The sequence below is a fragment of the Apus apus genome, chromosome 1 (assembly GCF_020740795.1).
Source record: "Apus apus isolate bApuApu2 chromosome 1, bApuApu2.pri.cur, whole genome shotgun sequence".
NCBI classification, from domain to species: domain Eukaryota; kingdom Metazoa; phylum Chordata; class Aves; order Apodiformes; family Apodidae; genus Apus; species Apus apus.
Window position 1 is genome coordinate 165,727,706 of NC_067282.1, and position 13,892 is coordinate 165,741,597.

The 13,892-nt window shown below is 39.0% G+C and overlaps 1 protein-coding gene across 3 annotated transcripts in view; it reads right to left on the minus strand.

The window, feature by feature from the left end:
* NAV3 (neuron navigator 3) overlaps nucleotides 1-13,892 on the minus strand; it is a 273,171-nt gene that overhangs the window by 126,697 nt on the left and 132,582 nt on the right. For all 3 annotated transcript variants that reach the window (XM_051631165.1, XM_051631157.1, XM_051631149.1), the window contains exon 8: nucleotides 10,101-11,139. In XM_051631165.1, coding sequence (XP_051487125.1) covers nucleotides 10,101-11,139 — 1,039 coding nt within the window. The remainder of the gene's footprint in view (nucleotides 1-10,100; nucleotides 11,140-13,892) is intronic.

A 13,892-nucleotide genomic window follows, 5' to 3' on the forward strand; every position in this document is an offset into this window, starting at 1 on the left:
AGAAGCTTATTCAAGGCTGGAATGGAAATCTGGCCCAGATATTTAAATCTATGCGCAGCTTCTTTTGATAATGCCCCTTACATAACTCTGGGGAAATGGGATAATAAAAGTTTTTCCATTAACTTGCTAACAAATAGCCCATATTTTTGTGATGGTATATTTCTGTGGGTATTATTGATAAATTATAATGAGTACCCTTTGTTATTTGCATAATTGCTACTTACCATTGCATAATGGTAAGTAGAAAGAAATACACAAGCACAGGGATTATAATACAAAATAGATCACACAATTATTGTCTCCTCTTAAGGAACAGCTGCAGCATTTATCTTACACAGGAACTATTGAACCACGATGCCATTAAATAGCAACCTGTACCACATTTGTATACAGTAAAAGAATATATCTAAAGATATACCTGACACATTTTGAAATGGAAAAAAAGTCCTTACTTGATAAGCACACTCAGGCCTTCATTTTCTTAAAAGACTAGTGAAATCCTAATTTTAAAATGTTACATTTTTATCTCAATTCTCAAAATTCACCATAAAGTGTTTCCAATGACCAACTCAACACATACAGTTAACTGTGTGATGAATGTGTATTTTATAACTGATAAAACCAATGACTTATCTCTCAAAATAACTGTATGGCAACTTGCTTTATGAAATAACTTTCCACTTAACAGTTTCTTCGGAGTTACTTACTGAATAGATGTGTTCAGTAATTCATAACAGTAACTGAGGGAGCAGATATATGCACATACAGTGGCACAAACACCTGTTGTGGTGGGGTCTGTTGATTAGAATAATTTAAGTCTGACTCTAATTACACAGAAACAGAAATGTAAAAAGTGTCTTATCTGACACATTGTCCTTCTTATCAATGTCTGTACTTTTGGGATGCTGGACACAGCTGCTTTGTAAAAAACTACTATTGGATCTCGTCTACTGTTTCTGTCTGTCACGTACTCCAGGAAACACAAGCTCAACACACGCTGTAAGGTTAACTACATCCTACCAATCTTAAGTGTAATTTTATATTTGGTGCTTGAGGACAGTGTCCTAAGAAAGAAAAAGCCCACTTCATTCGTCCTTAATGAACACATATCATCCCATGTGTATTCCCATATTGCTTCCAACCATGAAAACAAATGAGATAGGTCTGCTTTCATTGAAAACCATTTTGAGAAGCCATGCATGCTCATGAGTACTCCTGTCTGGGTGAACACTGAAACTCAGTGCTGGGTCAGCCCAGCGCAAACTGCCACTCCAAACGCACATCTCAGACAAAGGCATTTATAATAATGGTGAAGGTGATTGATGTGATCTGCACTCTTCTCATTGAATCCAAATCACAATCCTGGGGCTGGAGCCAGATCCAGGCTGGAGTTAGTTAAGAGGAACAGTGTAGGAAAAAAAGTAGGCTGCTTTTGGTTTTGTAGGAAAAGCACCCAGCTAGGTGGGTGCAGATCAAGTATTCCCAGCATTCTCCACAAATTATGTATGGAGGTTACATTAGCCCACTCCTACTTTGAAACAGAAAGTGATCTTTTTCACCTCTCCTTCTGATCCTATGGCATTACATTCCTGATTGTGCAACTGTTTGACCATCAATCACTCCATCAACCAAGAAGGGTGATGCAATCCCTTCTCTGAGTGACCAAAAGCCTTATATGTAAGCTATCTTCTAAGAGAGTAAAGAAAGTATCCATTCCTGTTTATTTGAACATCTATCATCAGAAAAGGATTAAGTGGTCTGGACATCCACTGGACACCAATATCCAATATTTGCACTGATCCTTCCTCTTGTGTATGGAGATAGGTAAACACAGAACTTCAATGATCTTGATTGCCCTCTGGCAGCGACTATCACCTATATGGTCAATAGAGACGAATCCGTAACTCACTATTGACTGTACAGGAACACAGATTCTTATGTTAAAAGGACTGGATCTCCCTACAAGAGTACAAACAAGTAATGAGTGATTTACAGGAGCTTAGCAAACTTCAGTATAATGAGTGTATCTTTACTTAAAGTAACAATGAATACCAATTTTCCCTTGTTCCCAGCTTTGCTTGCTCAGGTCACATCACACCTTTTAGAGATTTACCAAATATCAATTAAAACACATTTCTGTTATTCAGTGGGTTGCTGGCTTTTTTTTCCATTTTCAAAAACCTGATGCAGCTATAACCAGAAAGAGAAGTGGAAAAACACTGTGAGAAGAGATACTTCTAAAGATTTCCTCTCATAAGTTTAGAATCAAATCAGTGGGATTAATTGCAGCAAAAAATACAGTTTCTGTGACACAAAATGTTTATTAAAATCTAAGCCCTAAAGTAAAAACACTGAATGCAAATATCATATAATGCTAGTAATTGTAAAATGTTTGATTTAATTTGTAGAAAGAAAACCATGGAAACACAAACCAAACATAAATATGATGTGGTTTTCTTAAATTTATAAGAAGCCTGAAATAACAGCTCTAAGAAGCATGAAATTTTATTTTATTTGAAACTTGAAAGTTGAAATATAATGTAAAATAAATCTGATTTGCTATCAAAACAAATAACAAAGAAACTGCTGTACTGACTTCATTCAGCTTTGCTATGTTTAATTTGGTAAAAACATCAATGATTGTAATTATCTGAGGCAACACCAGAAATCCCACAGAGGACTATGGATTTTGCAGCAGTTAAAGTTCTACTTACTTGAGAAAGCTGGTTATTTATTGTGGAAGTTATGGACCAAAAGACACTACTCAGCTCTTAGGGATCCAGGATGGAGGTACCCCATGGTGCCTCCAACATGGGGATGGGGCTTTCATCAATAGCTATTCTCTCATCAGGTCTCCACTAGGTCATTAGTTGCCAGCACTTTCACAGCAGCCCTGCCTTCTGCTGCATGATAGCCAAGGCCCTGATTTTTTCTGGAGTCCAGCTTAGCTCAGATGAGCTGAAAATGGTCCAGTGGTGAAAGGTTTCTAAGCAAAACCATGTGGGAGCCCCAGCTTCTGGGGAGTAAGGAGGTCCAGGTATGGACTGGGTGCCTAAAACTTGAAGTTGCTTTGCTCTAGGCCTGTCATAGGGTATGATACATTAGAAAGTTGATGTAGATGCCTCTTTGCTTAGGTCAGCTGTTCTAGTTAAAAATAATAATACATAAATGGTGAAAAGGTGCGATTTGTCTTCCCCTATAATTCTGCCCTTCACTTCTTTCTCTGGGCCCTATTAATCCTATGAAGTAATCTCTGCAGGACTGCAGCACAGGTTCAACTCCAGGCAAGCAAACAGCAAATTAAACGATCTTCTAATTAACCTTACACATTGGCCTTAATGAACAGCCTCTACCTATTCACGGCCCACTGCCTTAAAAAAATAAAAAAAAATAAAAAATTAAATCCTTGCATCTCTCTTGACATCAAGGAAAGTGAAAATAATTTCAGTTTAGTAAACGCAACCCCACTAGGATTTCTTCCAGTGCTGTGTTTCTGCAGCACAAGTTAATTTAGGCAAGCATCATGAGAACAGGACAATCTGTTTTCTCTTTTAATCATGGCAATCAGAGAACGCATTTATCCCCAACCCACCGAGTTGTATGCTACCTATTTGTAAAAGCATCAAACTCATTTAATGGGACAAATCCTGCTCTCAATCACACCTGAACAAGCTCATTCAGCCTGATTAAAATGAGCCTGTGCAGGAGTAATTAAGAACAGAATTTGTAACACTACTTAATAAGCTGTATTTAGCACAGGCAGTCATTTCCCATCTCTAACGAAATAGCCAACCTTTGATAAACACAGATAACATCAAAGATTTGTTTGGTTTTTCACTTGACATTCCACAAGATATCAGATGAATATGCTGTTGGTTTTTGGTTTTTTTTTTTCCAACAGCTCTGGGAGGTGCAGCTGTCTTGAATGTGGATCACTGTCAGTGTAACAGACTGGCAGGACCACATCTGGAATATGAGCAGTTTGATCACCCATGTTCAAGGCATGTGAGTTAAATTGGGAACAGCTGCAGGCAAGGGCTACTAGGATGCTCATGGGAAAGAAGAAACCCTTCTGAAAGAAGAAACAACTTGGTTTAGTCTTGCAAAAGAGAAGGAAGGGGATGGGATTACTTCCTCGCATATTTTAAATGAGCAATCAAAAAGAGGAAAAACAACTTCTCAAGCTAAAGGACAATATTGACAAAGTAATACATGGATGCAATCTCATTATTTGAATTGAAACAATTTCTAACAATGGTATGAGTGAATTTCTGGAGGAACATTCCCATTAGAGTAGTGAGGACTACCTAGATTAAAATAAAGCTTAGTTGTTTTATCACAGAATCACACAGAATTACTGAGGCTGGAAAAGACCTCTGAGATCATCAAGTGCAGCCTATGGCCTAACACCACCACATCAGCCAGACCATGGCACAAAGTGCCACATCCAGCCTTTCCTTAAACACATCCAGGGATGGTGCCTCCATCACTTCCCTGGGCAGTCCATTCCAATGTCTAATCACCCTCTTGGTGAAGAAGTGCTTTCTATTATCCAACCTAAACCTCCCCTGGCACAGCTTCAGGCCCTGCCCTCTCCTCCTGTCACTAGTTGCCTGGGAGAAGAGCCCAGCCCCCACCTGACTACAACCTCCATTCAGGTAGTTGAAGAGAGTGATGAGGTCCTCCCTGAGTCTCCTCTTCTCCAGGCTAAACAATCCCAGCTTCCTCAGCCTATCCCTACAAGACTTCCCCTCCAGTCCCTTTACCAGCCTTGTTGCTCTCCTCTGGACCTGCTCCAACATCTCAATATCCTTCTTGGAGTCAGGGGCCCAGAACAGTACACAGTACTCGAGGTGAGGCCTCGCCAGTGCTGTGTACAGGGGGACAATTACATCCCTATTTCTGCTGGCCATACTATTCCTTATGGATTATATGGTTGCCAGTGATAGACTGGACAGAATATCCTTTTTGGTCCTTTATCCTACATTTTACTGTTATTTAGTCAAAGAGATAAGGCCAGGCTTGTCTGTATGGTAATTTAAAAGAAAAACTTCAGATCATAAACAACAAGCAACCAAATCATCAAGCTACTGTTTTACCACAGCATAAATCAAATATGTGTTTATATCCTCCTTCCCATTTATTAAGCCAACTCGTCTTCACTGGAAAATTTTCTTTCACAATTACTTGAAAATCGAGCATGAGAAAATGGGAGGATTTTTCTAAAGACTGTTTTTGTTACAAGTAAAACTGGTGGGTGGCAATGTTTAGCACTACTTAAGATTGCAAAATTTTGGTGGTGGCTGTTGCTTTATTTTCACAATAATGTAAATAATGGAAACCAAGAAAGGACTGCAACGTGACTTTGAATCACCACATTTTTAAAGAAAGAGTTGCAGTATGTTTAGCAGCACAACCTATTATTAACAAACACAATTAACTGATAAAATGTCTTTTACTGAAAACTTAATTTTAACTCTACAATTAGTGACCAGAAGTAGTTTCTAGTCATTAAAACTGGACATAAATATGGCTTCAACAAACGCTGCTAATGCTGTGTTTGCAGTATCCTTGAAGAGTAGTTTAATTTTTTTTTTTTTCCCTAAGCCAGTACAAAAATATCCTGAACAGGGAGCTGGAATTGAATTTCACTGTGCCTCCAGAGGTGCAACCAGATTATATCCTCCTTCCCATCTGTCACAGCTCTGCATTTCCCATGCACCCTTGAAGCTATGCTCTAGTAACAGAATTGCTTCAATCACCATGGAAGAAAGGAGAGAGGCAGGTTTTAGTACCTGGCAACATGTTTATTTTCTGTACTGGTATTTCCTTTCTCTGCCTCCATCTAGTGAATGCATTAGTGTCGTGGGCTGGTATCAGGGGGCTTGAAAGGCATTTTGCTTAGTCTTATGTGGGGGGAGAGAAAATGGACCGTTCCCCACAATTAGTCCTCACAGTATCATAAAGTAACTTAGATCAGAAAGATGTCCTAGATGCCATCTGCTCCAATGACCTGCTCAAAGCAAGTCCGATTACATTCAGCTGCTCAGGGCCTCATTTGGTTGGGTCTTGAACATGTTTGGGGACAGAGCTTCCACAACCTCTCTGGGCAGCTTGCTCCATGTTTCACCATCCTCAAGGTAGAAGTATTTTTTCTATCTTTTAATCTGCATCTCGCCTGCTGTAACTTGCATCTGTTACCTCTTATCTTTTCAGCCTCCATTTCAAAGAAGAGTCTGGCCTCACCCACTATACATCAACCTATTAGGTAGCTGAAGTCACTGGTTACTTATTCTTAAGGGACAAAAGGAGTGCCAAACTGTTTTTTGTGGGCCAGTACTGACAATGAAAGAGCAGCTCCGAAAGGTCTGAAACCAGACAGTACTGAAACTTCTTCCAGATGTCCCTATCAGAAGCTACAAATATAGCTGAAGAACTGAAATTTAAGCAATGCACAATGTAGAAATGCAGCTCAAGATGATGAGCTCTCAGCTAATTCTCTGCAGCAGTTTCTACACTTTCAGCATTTCAGGCAATAAGCAATTCCTGAGAACCACAACCCTTGGGATTTGGGCACTTCAGTTTCTATATTCCAGCCATGGAAAAGAGACCCACTAAGATCCTACTGTGGTTACTGAAGGGGTAAATAAAACAAAGCAATACTGCAGTACATGCAGCCAGTTACAACTCAGTGTTCTACTGAAATACTCCTTTAGTGTTTGAGCAAACCCATAGCAAATGTTAATTGCCAGTATATCACATACAGGGTTATGATGATTTACATTGACTAAGGAATTACCCCGTGGAGTGAGATGACATTTGTGTTACTCCTGGGACTATTAGTTATGTTTCCCATTTTGTGGAAATAGCACGAACTTACACAATTTGGCTCACAAAAAATAAGGCAATGCTGGCATATACAACAAGCGCTTCTCTGTGCAAGTAAATGCTGGGAATTACAGGTTATATTACACTTTTGAGCAGTTTGTAGGGAAGCTAAGAACTCCAAATACTGAGCAATTAAACTGTTATTCTCTTGCTAACATTTTAGGAGAAAGAGTAGGACGTGTGTATTTTTTTCATTAATGTGTTGTGGGTTTTTTTTTATTATTTTCTCTGTTTTCATTGCAGTAACTAGTAAGTACTAAACTCCAGTGTTACTCTTCTGCATCTGAAATTTAAGCACCACTAGGAAGATAACTAAATTCTATGGCCAATTGCAATATGAGTCTAAGGGACTCTGGGATATGGCATGATTTCCATCTTCTTACAACCCTGTCTGTGTAGAAGAATGTGTAATTTTAAGTAGTGGCTGCTATGGTTTAAGCAATTATATGATCCCTTACACCTCCTTTTTAGTTGTTTTTCCTGCTGTATCTCTCTTATCAGGCTTTTCTGCAACTAAATTACATATGCTTCAGCCTTGTTTCTATCAGTTGGACCCTGCAGTCAACTTCAGAGGGGACACATAAGGCTCTGTAAATAACACATTCAAAATGGCATTTGAACATAAAAAATCACTTGCCGAGGAGGATGGAAGAATTTAAATTATGCCCATTTAGATTATCTCAAATGCAACTCTGAGCGTTGCTGTTAATCTTTGAAGAGAAATAAGAATCCCATATGAATTTCCATGCTATGGTGTTTAAGAGGCATAAAAATGCAATGTGATATCAGATAGGAGAAAGCATCAAGAGTGCAAACTGAATAGTGTAATATACAATTTCAGAACTTCCTAGTGAAACAGTATTTTCTATCTAGTGTCCAATAATAAAAATATTCACTCCTTGAAAACCCAAGTGCTGATAACTTTTAAAACACTTCATTATCTGTTTGAACAACATACATGCTGGCCTCAAATAAACTCTTTGGAATACTTTCTTTTACTCACAAATCTACATTAATATCCTCTTGGGTAATCAGACATTGCAAAATACTTGATATCTGCAGGTATTAGCAACACACCGGAAAAGCACTAGTTTACTTAACAGCCTACACTCATCACTGGAGCACATTGCAGTGTATTGTGGTATTTTGCATGATTCTGGATAAAATGCCTTACATTGTTACCAAAATATATTACAACTTTTTGCAAAGACTGCAGTACAAATGTACAGAGCCTAGGTATTCTTTCTAGCTATAAAAATCTTAGTCTGAATGGTAACCATTTCTTATTAACTTATTGATCTACACAGCTGTTCTAGCAGCTAACAAGTGCACCTTAAAATTCTGTGTATAAATTGTGGTAACTGCTCAGAAAACAGTTATGTTTAAGAGCCAGAAAGTGTAAATACAGTACCCCAGCTTCATGCATACTTCTATTTGCCATATGTTCACAAAAATAAATATGCTGACTTTGGAAATATGGATATTTTATCCTTGGTTATATTTATATTCTGCTATGAAATCACTGTGTACTATTACAAAGCCCTTGAGAATTGTAAGAAATGTAGTTACTGTGCCAGATTTTTGGGTCAGATTCTGCTCTCAGTTACAGAGATACACATTGAAGTAACCTCATCAAAGTCAGTCTATTACTCTGGGTTATGGTGTTCTGAGATCAGACCCTGGCTCTGAGAATTTTATTTTCATGCGAGATTTAACTTCAAATACAATCTCCTCTGCTGTTTGTTTGAAGCAAACAGATTATTATTAATACCAAATTTTACTGGAAGATGCGTGCTTCTATCGCCCTTTAAAATTCAAAATACAATTTGCTTCATGATGAAGCTTAAAAGAAGGATAAGATATCTCCGTCGTGCAATGAAATAGCATCAATATGTGGTAAAATTGCCATTAAATAGCACATACATCTGAAGGAAAAGCATAGCTTCTTTTTGTCTCTCCTTGTATACGCTCCCTAACACATATGTAGGCCATCCTATGTACCATGCTGCAAATCATCTGTACCACTGAGGTTTTTTTACATAGTTAAAAGAAACATGCATATTAAGCACATTCAGTGATATGTTTAATTGAAACTCAAGAGACTACACACTGCATATTAGAATATATATAACCTATATTATGCCTTTTCCCCCTACCATACAAATTTCTAAACTGCTTTTGTTCAGCATTAGCTTAAACAGTTTATCACTCATCCAGATTGGTTTTGAAGCTATGTTTAGCTGTGTGTAATGATATATACACTCCCTCAGAGCCTACTTCAGCACCTCTTTAATCTTTAGCCAAGATTTACTCACTAACAAAAACTGCCAGGATGTTTTGCTTAATAATGTATCTGTCATTTTATCAGATATTAAATTTACTCACAACTGTGGCTAAAGCCCTCAGACAGCTGACATCTGAAATCATTACTCAAAGCAGCCTGCCAGTCTTTCTACACTTACTCTGTCTTTTGAGCTGTACAACAATGGAATCTCTCAGCTTCTCTTCAATTACTCTATCATACAGCAAGATACATTCAGACAAAGTCTGATATATTTAAATGTTCATTTCTCTGCTCCAAAACCTTGGCCATCAGAAGAGTTTGTATCACCTATAAAAATTTACTGTCTCCATGGAGTTGATCATTAATAAAATTCAAGTATAAAGCTAAACTGGAAAAGAACCTGTAAACAGTAACCTTTTCTCTCTACCCAAAATGTTTGGTACGGGTTTTCCTCTAATATCCTACTAGTACTGTTACATACTCTGAAAACATCAGCTGTTTATTTTAGGATTTTTTAAGAGAACGGTGTATTTTAAGCAAATATTATTGAATATCAGCAAATAGATGTTGAGGTTCTTAAATTGCAAACAAGAATATTCGCACTAGAAACCTGAGTCAGCCATGACCTTTAAAAACAGCACAGGGAATGTATCATCTGATGTATATTACTAATCAAAACATCCTGAATTTTCAATGGCAAATATTTGCAGTGGATTGCTTCTGTACAAGGTAGAGACCCAGAGTTCTTGGAAGAAATTGTTCATAGAGTAACATAAATTAAAAAAAAAATATTAGGAAAACATGTGCATAGTACTTTGACAGAAACAGGGAGATGAGTAACATAACAGTATGATCCACCATTCCTCTATCCATTTTAGCTCCCTTTCCTAAATGATAAGACAAAACCAAGTTCCCTCTGTGACCTTACCTATAAATGAAAGGAGCTACCGTGGCAGTGTTGGGGTGGCTGTATTGCTGTTGCTGGGGAAGCTGGACAACACCATTTCCCGTGCCTTGGCTGCTGCTTGTAGCCATCGACGCTGACAGAGCTGTGGAGGACCCCAGGGTGAGAGCTGCACTTGGTTCTTTCCCTTCAGAAGAAGCAAGACCAGAGGAAGGAGAAACCTTCTCAGTAAGTTGAGATTTGGGTGTTGATTGGGACTGGTTTCCTTTTGTAGTCCTCAGTTTTTCAACCTCCTTGCTTCCCGTGCATGTGGATGAAGTGCTCTGCTTTGCCGTTGGCACCTTCGATCCAGGTTTTGGGATCCCACTAGAAGATGGTATTAAACTTTCCTTCTTAGTTGCTGTTGTCTTGCTTCCCTTTGGGATTAAGCTTGCAATTTTTGAGCTCTTCTTTGTAGATGTTTCAGTGACCAGGTCCTTCTCTTCCTTGACTGTTTTCTCAGTGCAAACTTTGTTTTTGTCCCTGTTCTTTTCCTCTTTGTCCTTTGGCTGTAGCAAAGACTTTTTATTGCTGAGATTTTTGCTTCCAGCTTTTGGAGGGGTTAACTTCGGCGATATTTTAGGACTGCTACTTGTGGAGCCTCCACTGTTCACCCCACCACTTAAGACATCCATTTCACCACACTCTGAAAAGGTGTCATCCTCTCTCCCACTGTCACTGGGTCCTGAGCTCAGTGACAAAGGAGGTCTCAGAGCAGTCCGAGCATTAACCAGCTTGAATTTTTCCAGCATAGATTTTTGTCCAGATGAAGGAGGCTTCACACCTTCAGAAGGGGGTGGCTTGAGCCTGTCTGAAGATGGAGTAGGGGAGGTTGCGGGACTAGGCTGCTTCACAGACAGCATGGTAGAGGTTGCACTGTGTTTGACATTCATGGATTTGCTGCGCCAAGGCTTGCTGGCACTTGGAGAGGGTATGGCAGAGACCTGCTGCTGCCCAGTGCTGGTGGGTTGCTGCACATTTCCATTCATGCCTGCAGATGGGTGAGGGCCTTTTGGTGAATCTGCTAAAAAAACCAGAAAGAACCAGAACGGTACAGTTATTCTTCCATCTCCTGCTTGAAGGTAATGCTATATTCCTCTGGCATTAAAAACAGAGTTACATGTGATTTATAAGAAAGAGAATTTAGATGTGAACGGAACATGAAGGATGCTAATAAAAAATGCTTTTTACCCTGCACCATCATGGTGGTTTGTACAATACTTCTGTGAGCTCAAGAGCACCTTGGAAACATCTTTCTTGTAACCATTTCATTATGCAAATTAAACTTTCAAATTTGAAGATTTTATCTTTGATAAGTCAAAAATAAATTCTTCCAATAAGTTGTTAATAAAAATAAAACACTGAGACGTGGAAGAAAAAAGAATGTTACAACATTGGAAGTAAAACAAAACCAGAAAAAGATGGTTTTGATGCTTAGTGAAAGCAAAATAGGTTTAGGGTAGCTGGAGGAGGACTGAGTAATACTGAAGTTGAAAGGATGCCACCAATATTGACAGAAGCAAAAAATGGCTGGTCACCATAATTTGTAATGTTTTAAATACAGTTAACAACTTCCGGCAGTTCATTTTAGGAACTTATCCCAGTGCACTTTCATAGGCAGAAAAATAAATCAACAATTTTACCAGTGTCAGTACATACAGAGTTATATCATCTACAGAGACACAGCAGCGGTAGGTGTTTTGGGCCTCTAAGCTCAAGTGGATACAAAGGCTCATTTATGTGGCTCTGGTACTGTTACTACATTTACATCATCCAGGAACTTCAGCGAATCTTCACAATGAATGAGAATAAGACTCTTTCTGTAATAATCAAACTGTGCTAATTGACAACCATGATTTTCAAAAAGTCATCTAGCTTTAACAAGCAAAAGAGACCAATGCACAAAAGGGTTAAGATCTCCTAGTGAAGCTCAGATTTCCAAGACATATCTGAGAATCTAAACACTACTGCTCTGGAGCAACAGAGAAATGAAGTGGTAATGGCAATCAAGTATGTGCTAGATAGCTATTTCAGCAGATATTTTCTCTCAGTGTATCTATCTTGTCTTGTCATTCAGTCACAGGACTATCTGTGAATTAGGCATAAGACTGCCTACAAATATATCAAATTCAGGAGTGCAAGCAAGCCTGTAAAACATACAATACAAATACAGTTCATGGAATGGCAACAAAAAAAAAATGAATGTCTGATGTGTTATGTTCACACATGAAGCCAAAGTCATGCCTTGGAGTCTCTCTGTTTGAATAATATGGTAGATGAGGACACCAAAGACATTTCTTCTTTCAGCACAGAGTTCGAAGTTATGCATTATTTTCATTCTTGCAGTCTCAGCCCTAAAGCCCTGGTATGGGTTAGAGTACCCAGCTGGAAGTCTAAAGGCCATTAATACACATAGGAAAGAGTTTTGACCATCCTGAAAGGGGAGCTGATTTTTCCTTAACAAAGTGAATGCAAACATAGCAAATCTGCTTCTCTAAGTAGCATAGAATCACAGAATGGTTTGGGTTAGAATGGACATTAAAAATAGTCTAGTTCCAACTTGCCTGCCATGGGCAGGAAGACCTCCCACTAGGCCAGGCTGCTCCAAGCCCAATCTAACCTGGCCTTGAACACTTCCAGGGATGGGGCACCCACAATTTCCTTGGACAACATGTTCCAGTGTCTTACCACTCTCACATTGAAGAGTTTCTTCCTAATGTCTAACCTAAATCTACCCTCTTCCAGTCTAAAACCATTACCCCTTGTCCTACTGCTATATGCCCTTATGAGAAGCTCTCTCCTCGCCCCTGGTTTTCCTGTATCTCCCTTCAGGTACTGGAAGGCTGCCAGAAGGTCTCCCCAGGGCTTTCTCTTCTCCAGGCTGAACACTAGTTTAAAAATAATTTTAAAAATCCTGAACAAAAGTAAAACGACAGAAATGGAACACTTTTTAACACTATTGACAGCTGTACACCAGCAGGCCAATTACCTCCACCTTCAATAGATGCTGTATAATTCCATCTGCCCAGAGTTTTTCATCTGCTCCTCAGCCTGACATACAAATCCCACAGCACAAAAATTAACTCAATCCACCTTCACATAAGGATTCCAGAAGCTCTGCTGTGTCCAGTTACTAGGCAAGAAAATGTGAAGTGGTAAGGGTTGCCTCAGAGTATTTTTTGGGATAGGTGAGGTTAGGACTTATTCCCCAGCAACCCCGTAGCAATATGGAGCAGCTTTGTTGGGCAGCTGCAGAGCTGATCCCATCCTTGTGACCAAGACAGGAATTGCAGCTGGATCCCTGCTACTTTTCTCATGAGCCTCCAAGTCAGAAAGAGAGCCTGAGGCCAACAACAGCTGTTGGAAATTACTGCAGCCCTCAGGCTTCCTTAATTTATACCAGAGATAAGACCTGTGGCTGATAGCCCAGGACTGGGCGTGCACAAGGACATTCTTGCACACATTTTGCCTTGCACTAACCTTGCCTTAACTACACAGGAGAATTGGGGTCTTTAGCTATCCTATTAGTTTTGGAGAAGAACAATTCACAGTAAGAATCTGTAAAGCTAATGCAGAATAGATGTAACAATTTGTGAACAGCAGGATGCCACTACACTCTGTTGTATTAATTCTGCTACATTTGTATGACTTCAGGCTATTAGTTTTATTTAAAAAAAAAAAAAAAAAGTGTTCTGATTAAAAAGAAGAATGTGTGCCATGCCATATTTCCTGCTATATAATATAAACTCATTGGGGGAAAAAATTGTAATAAGATGA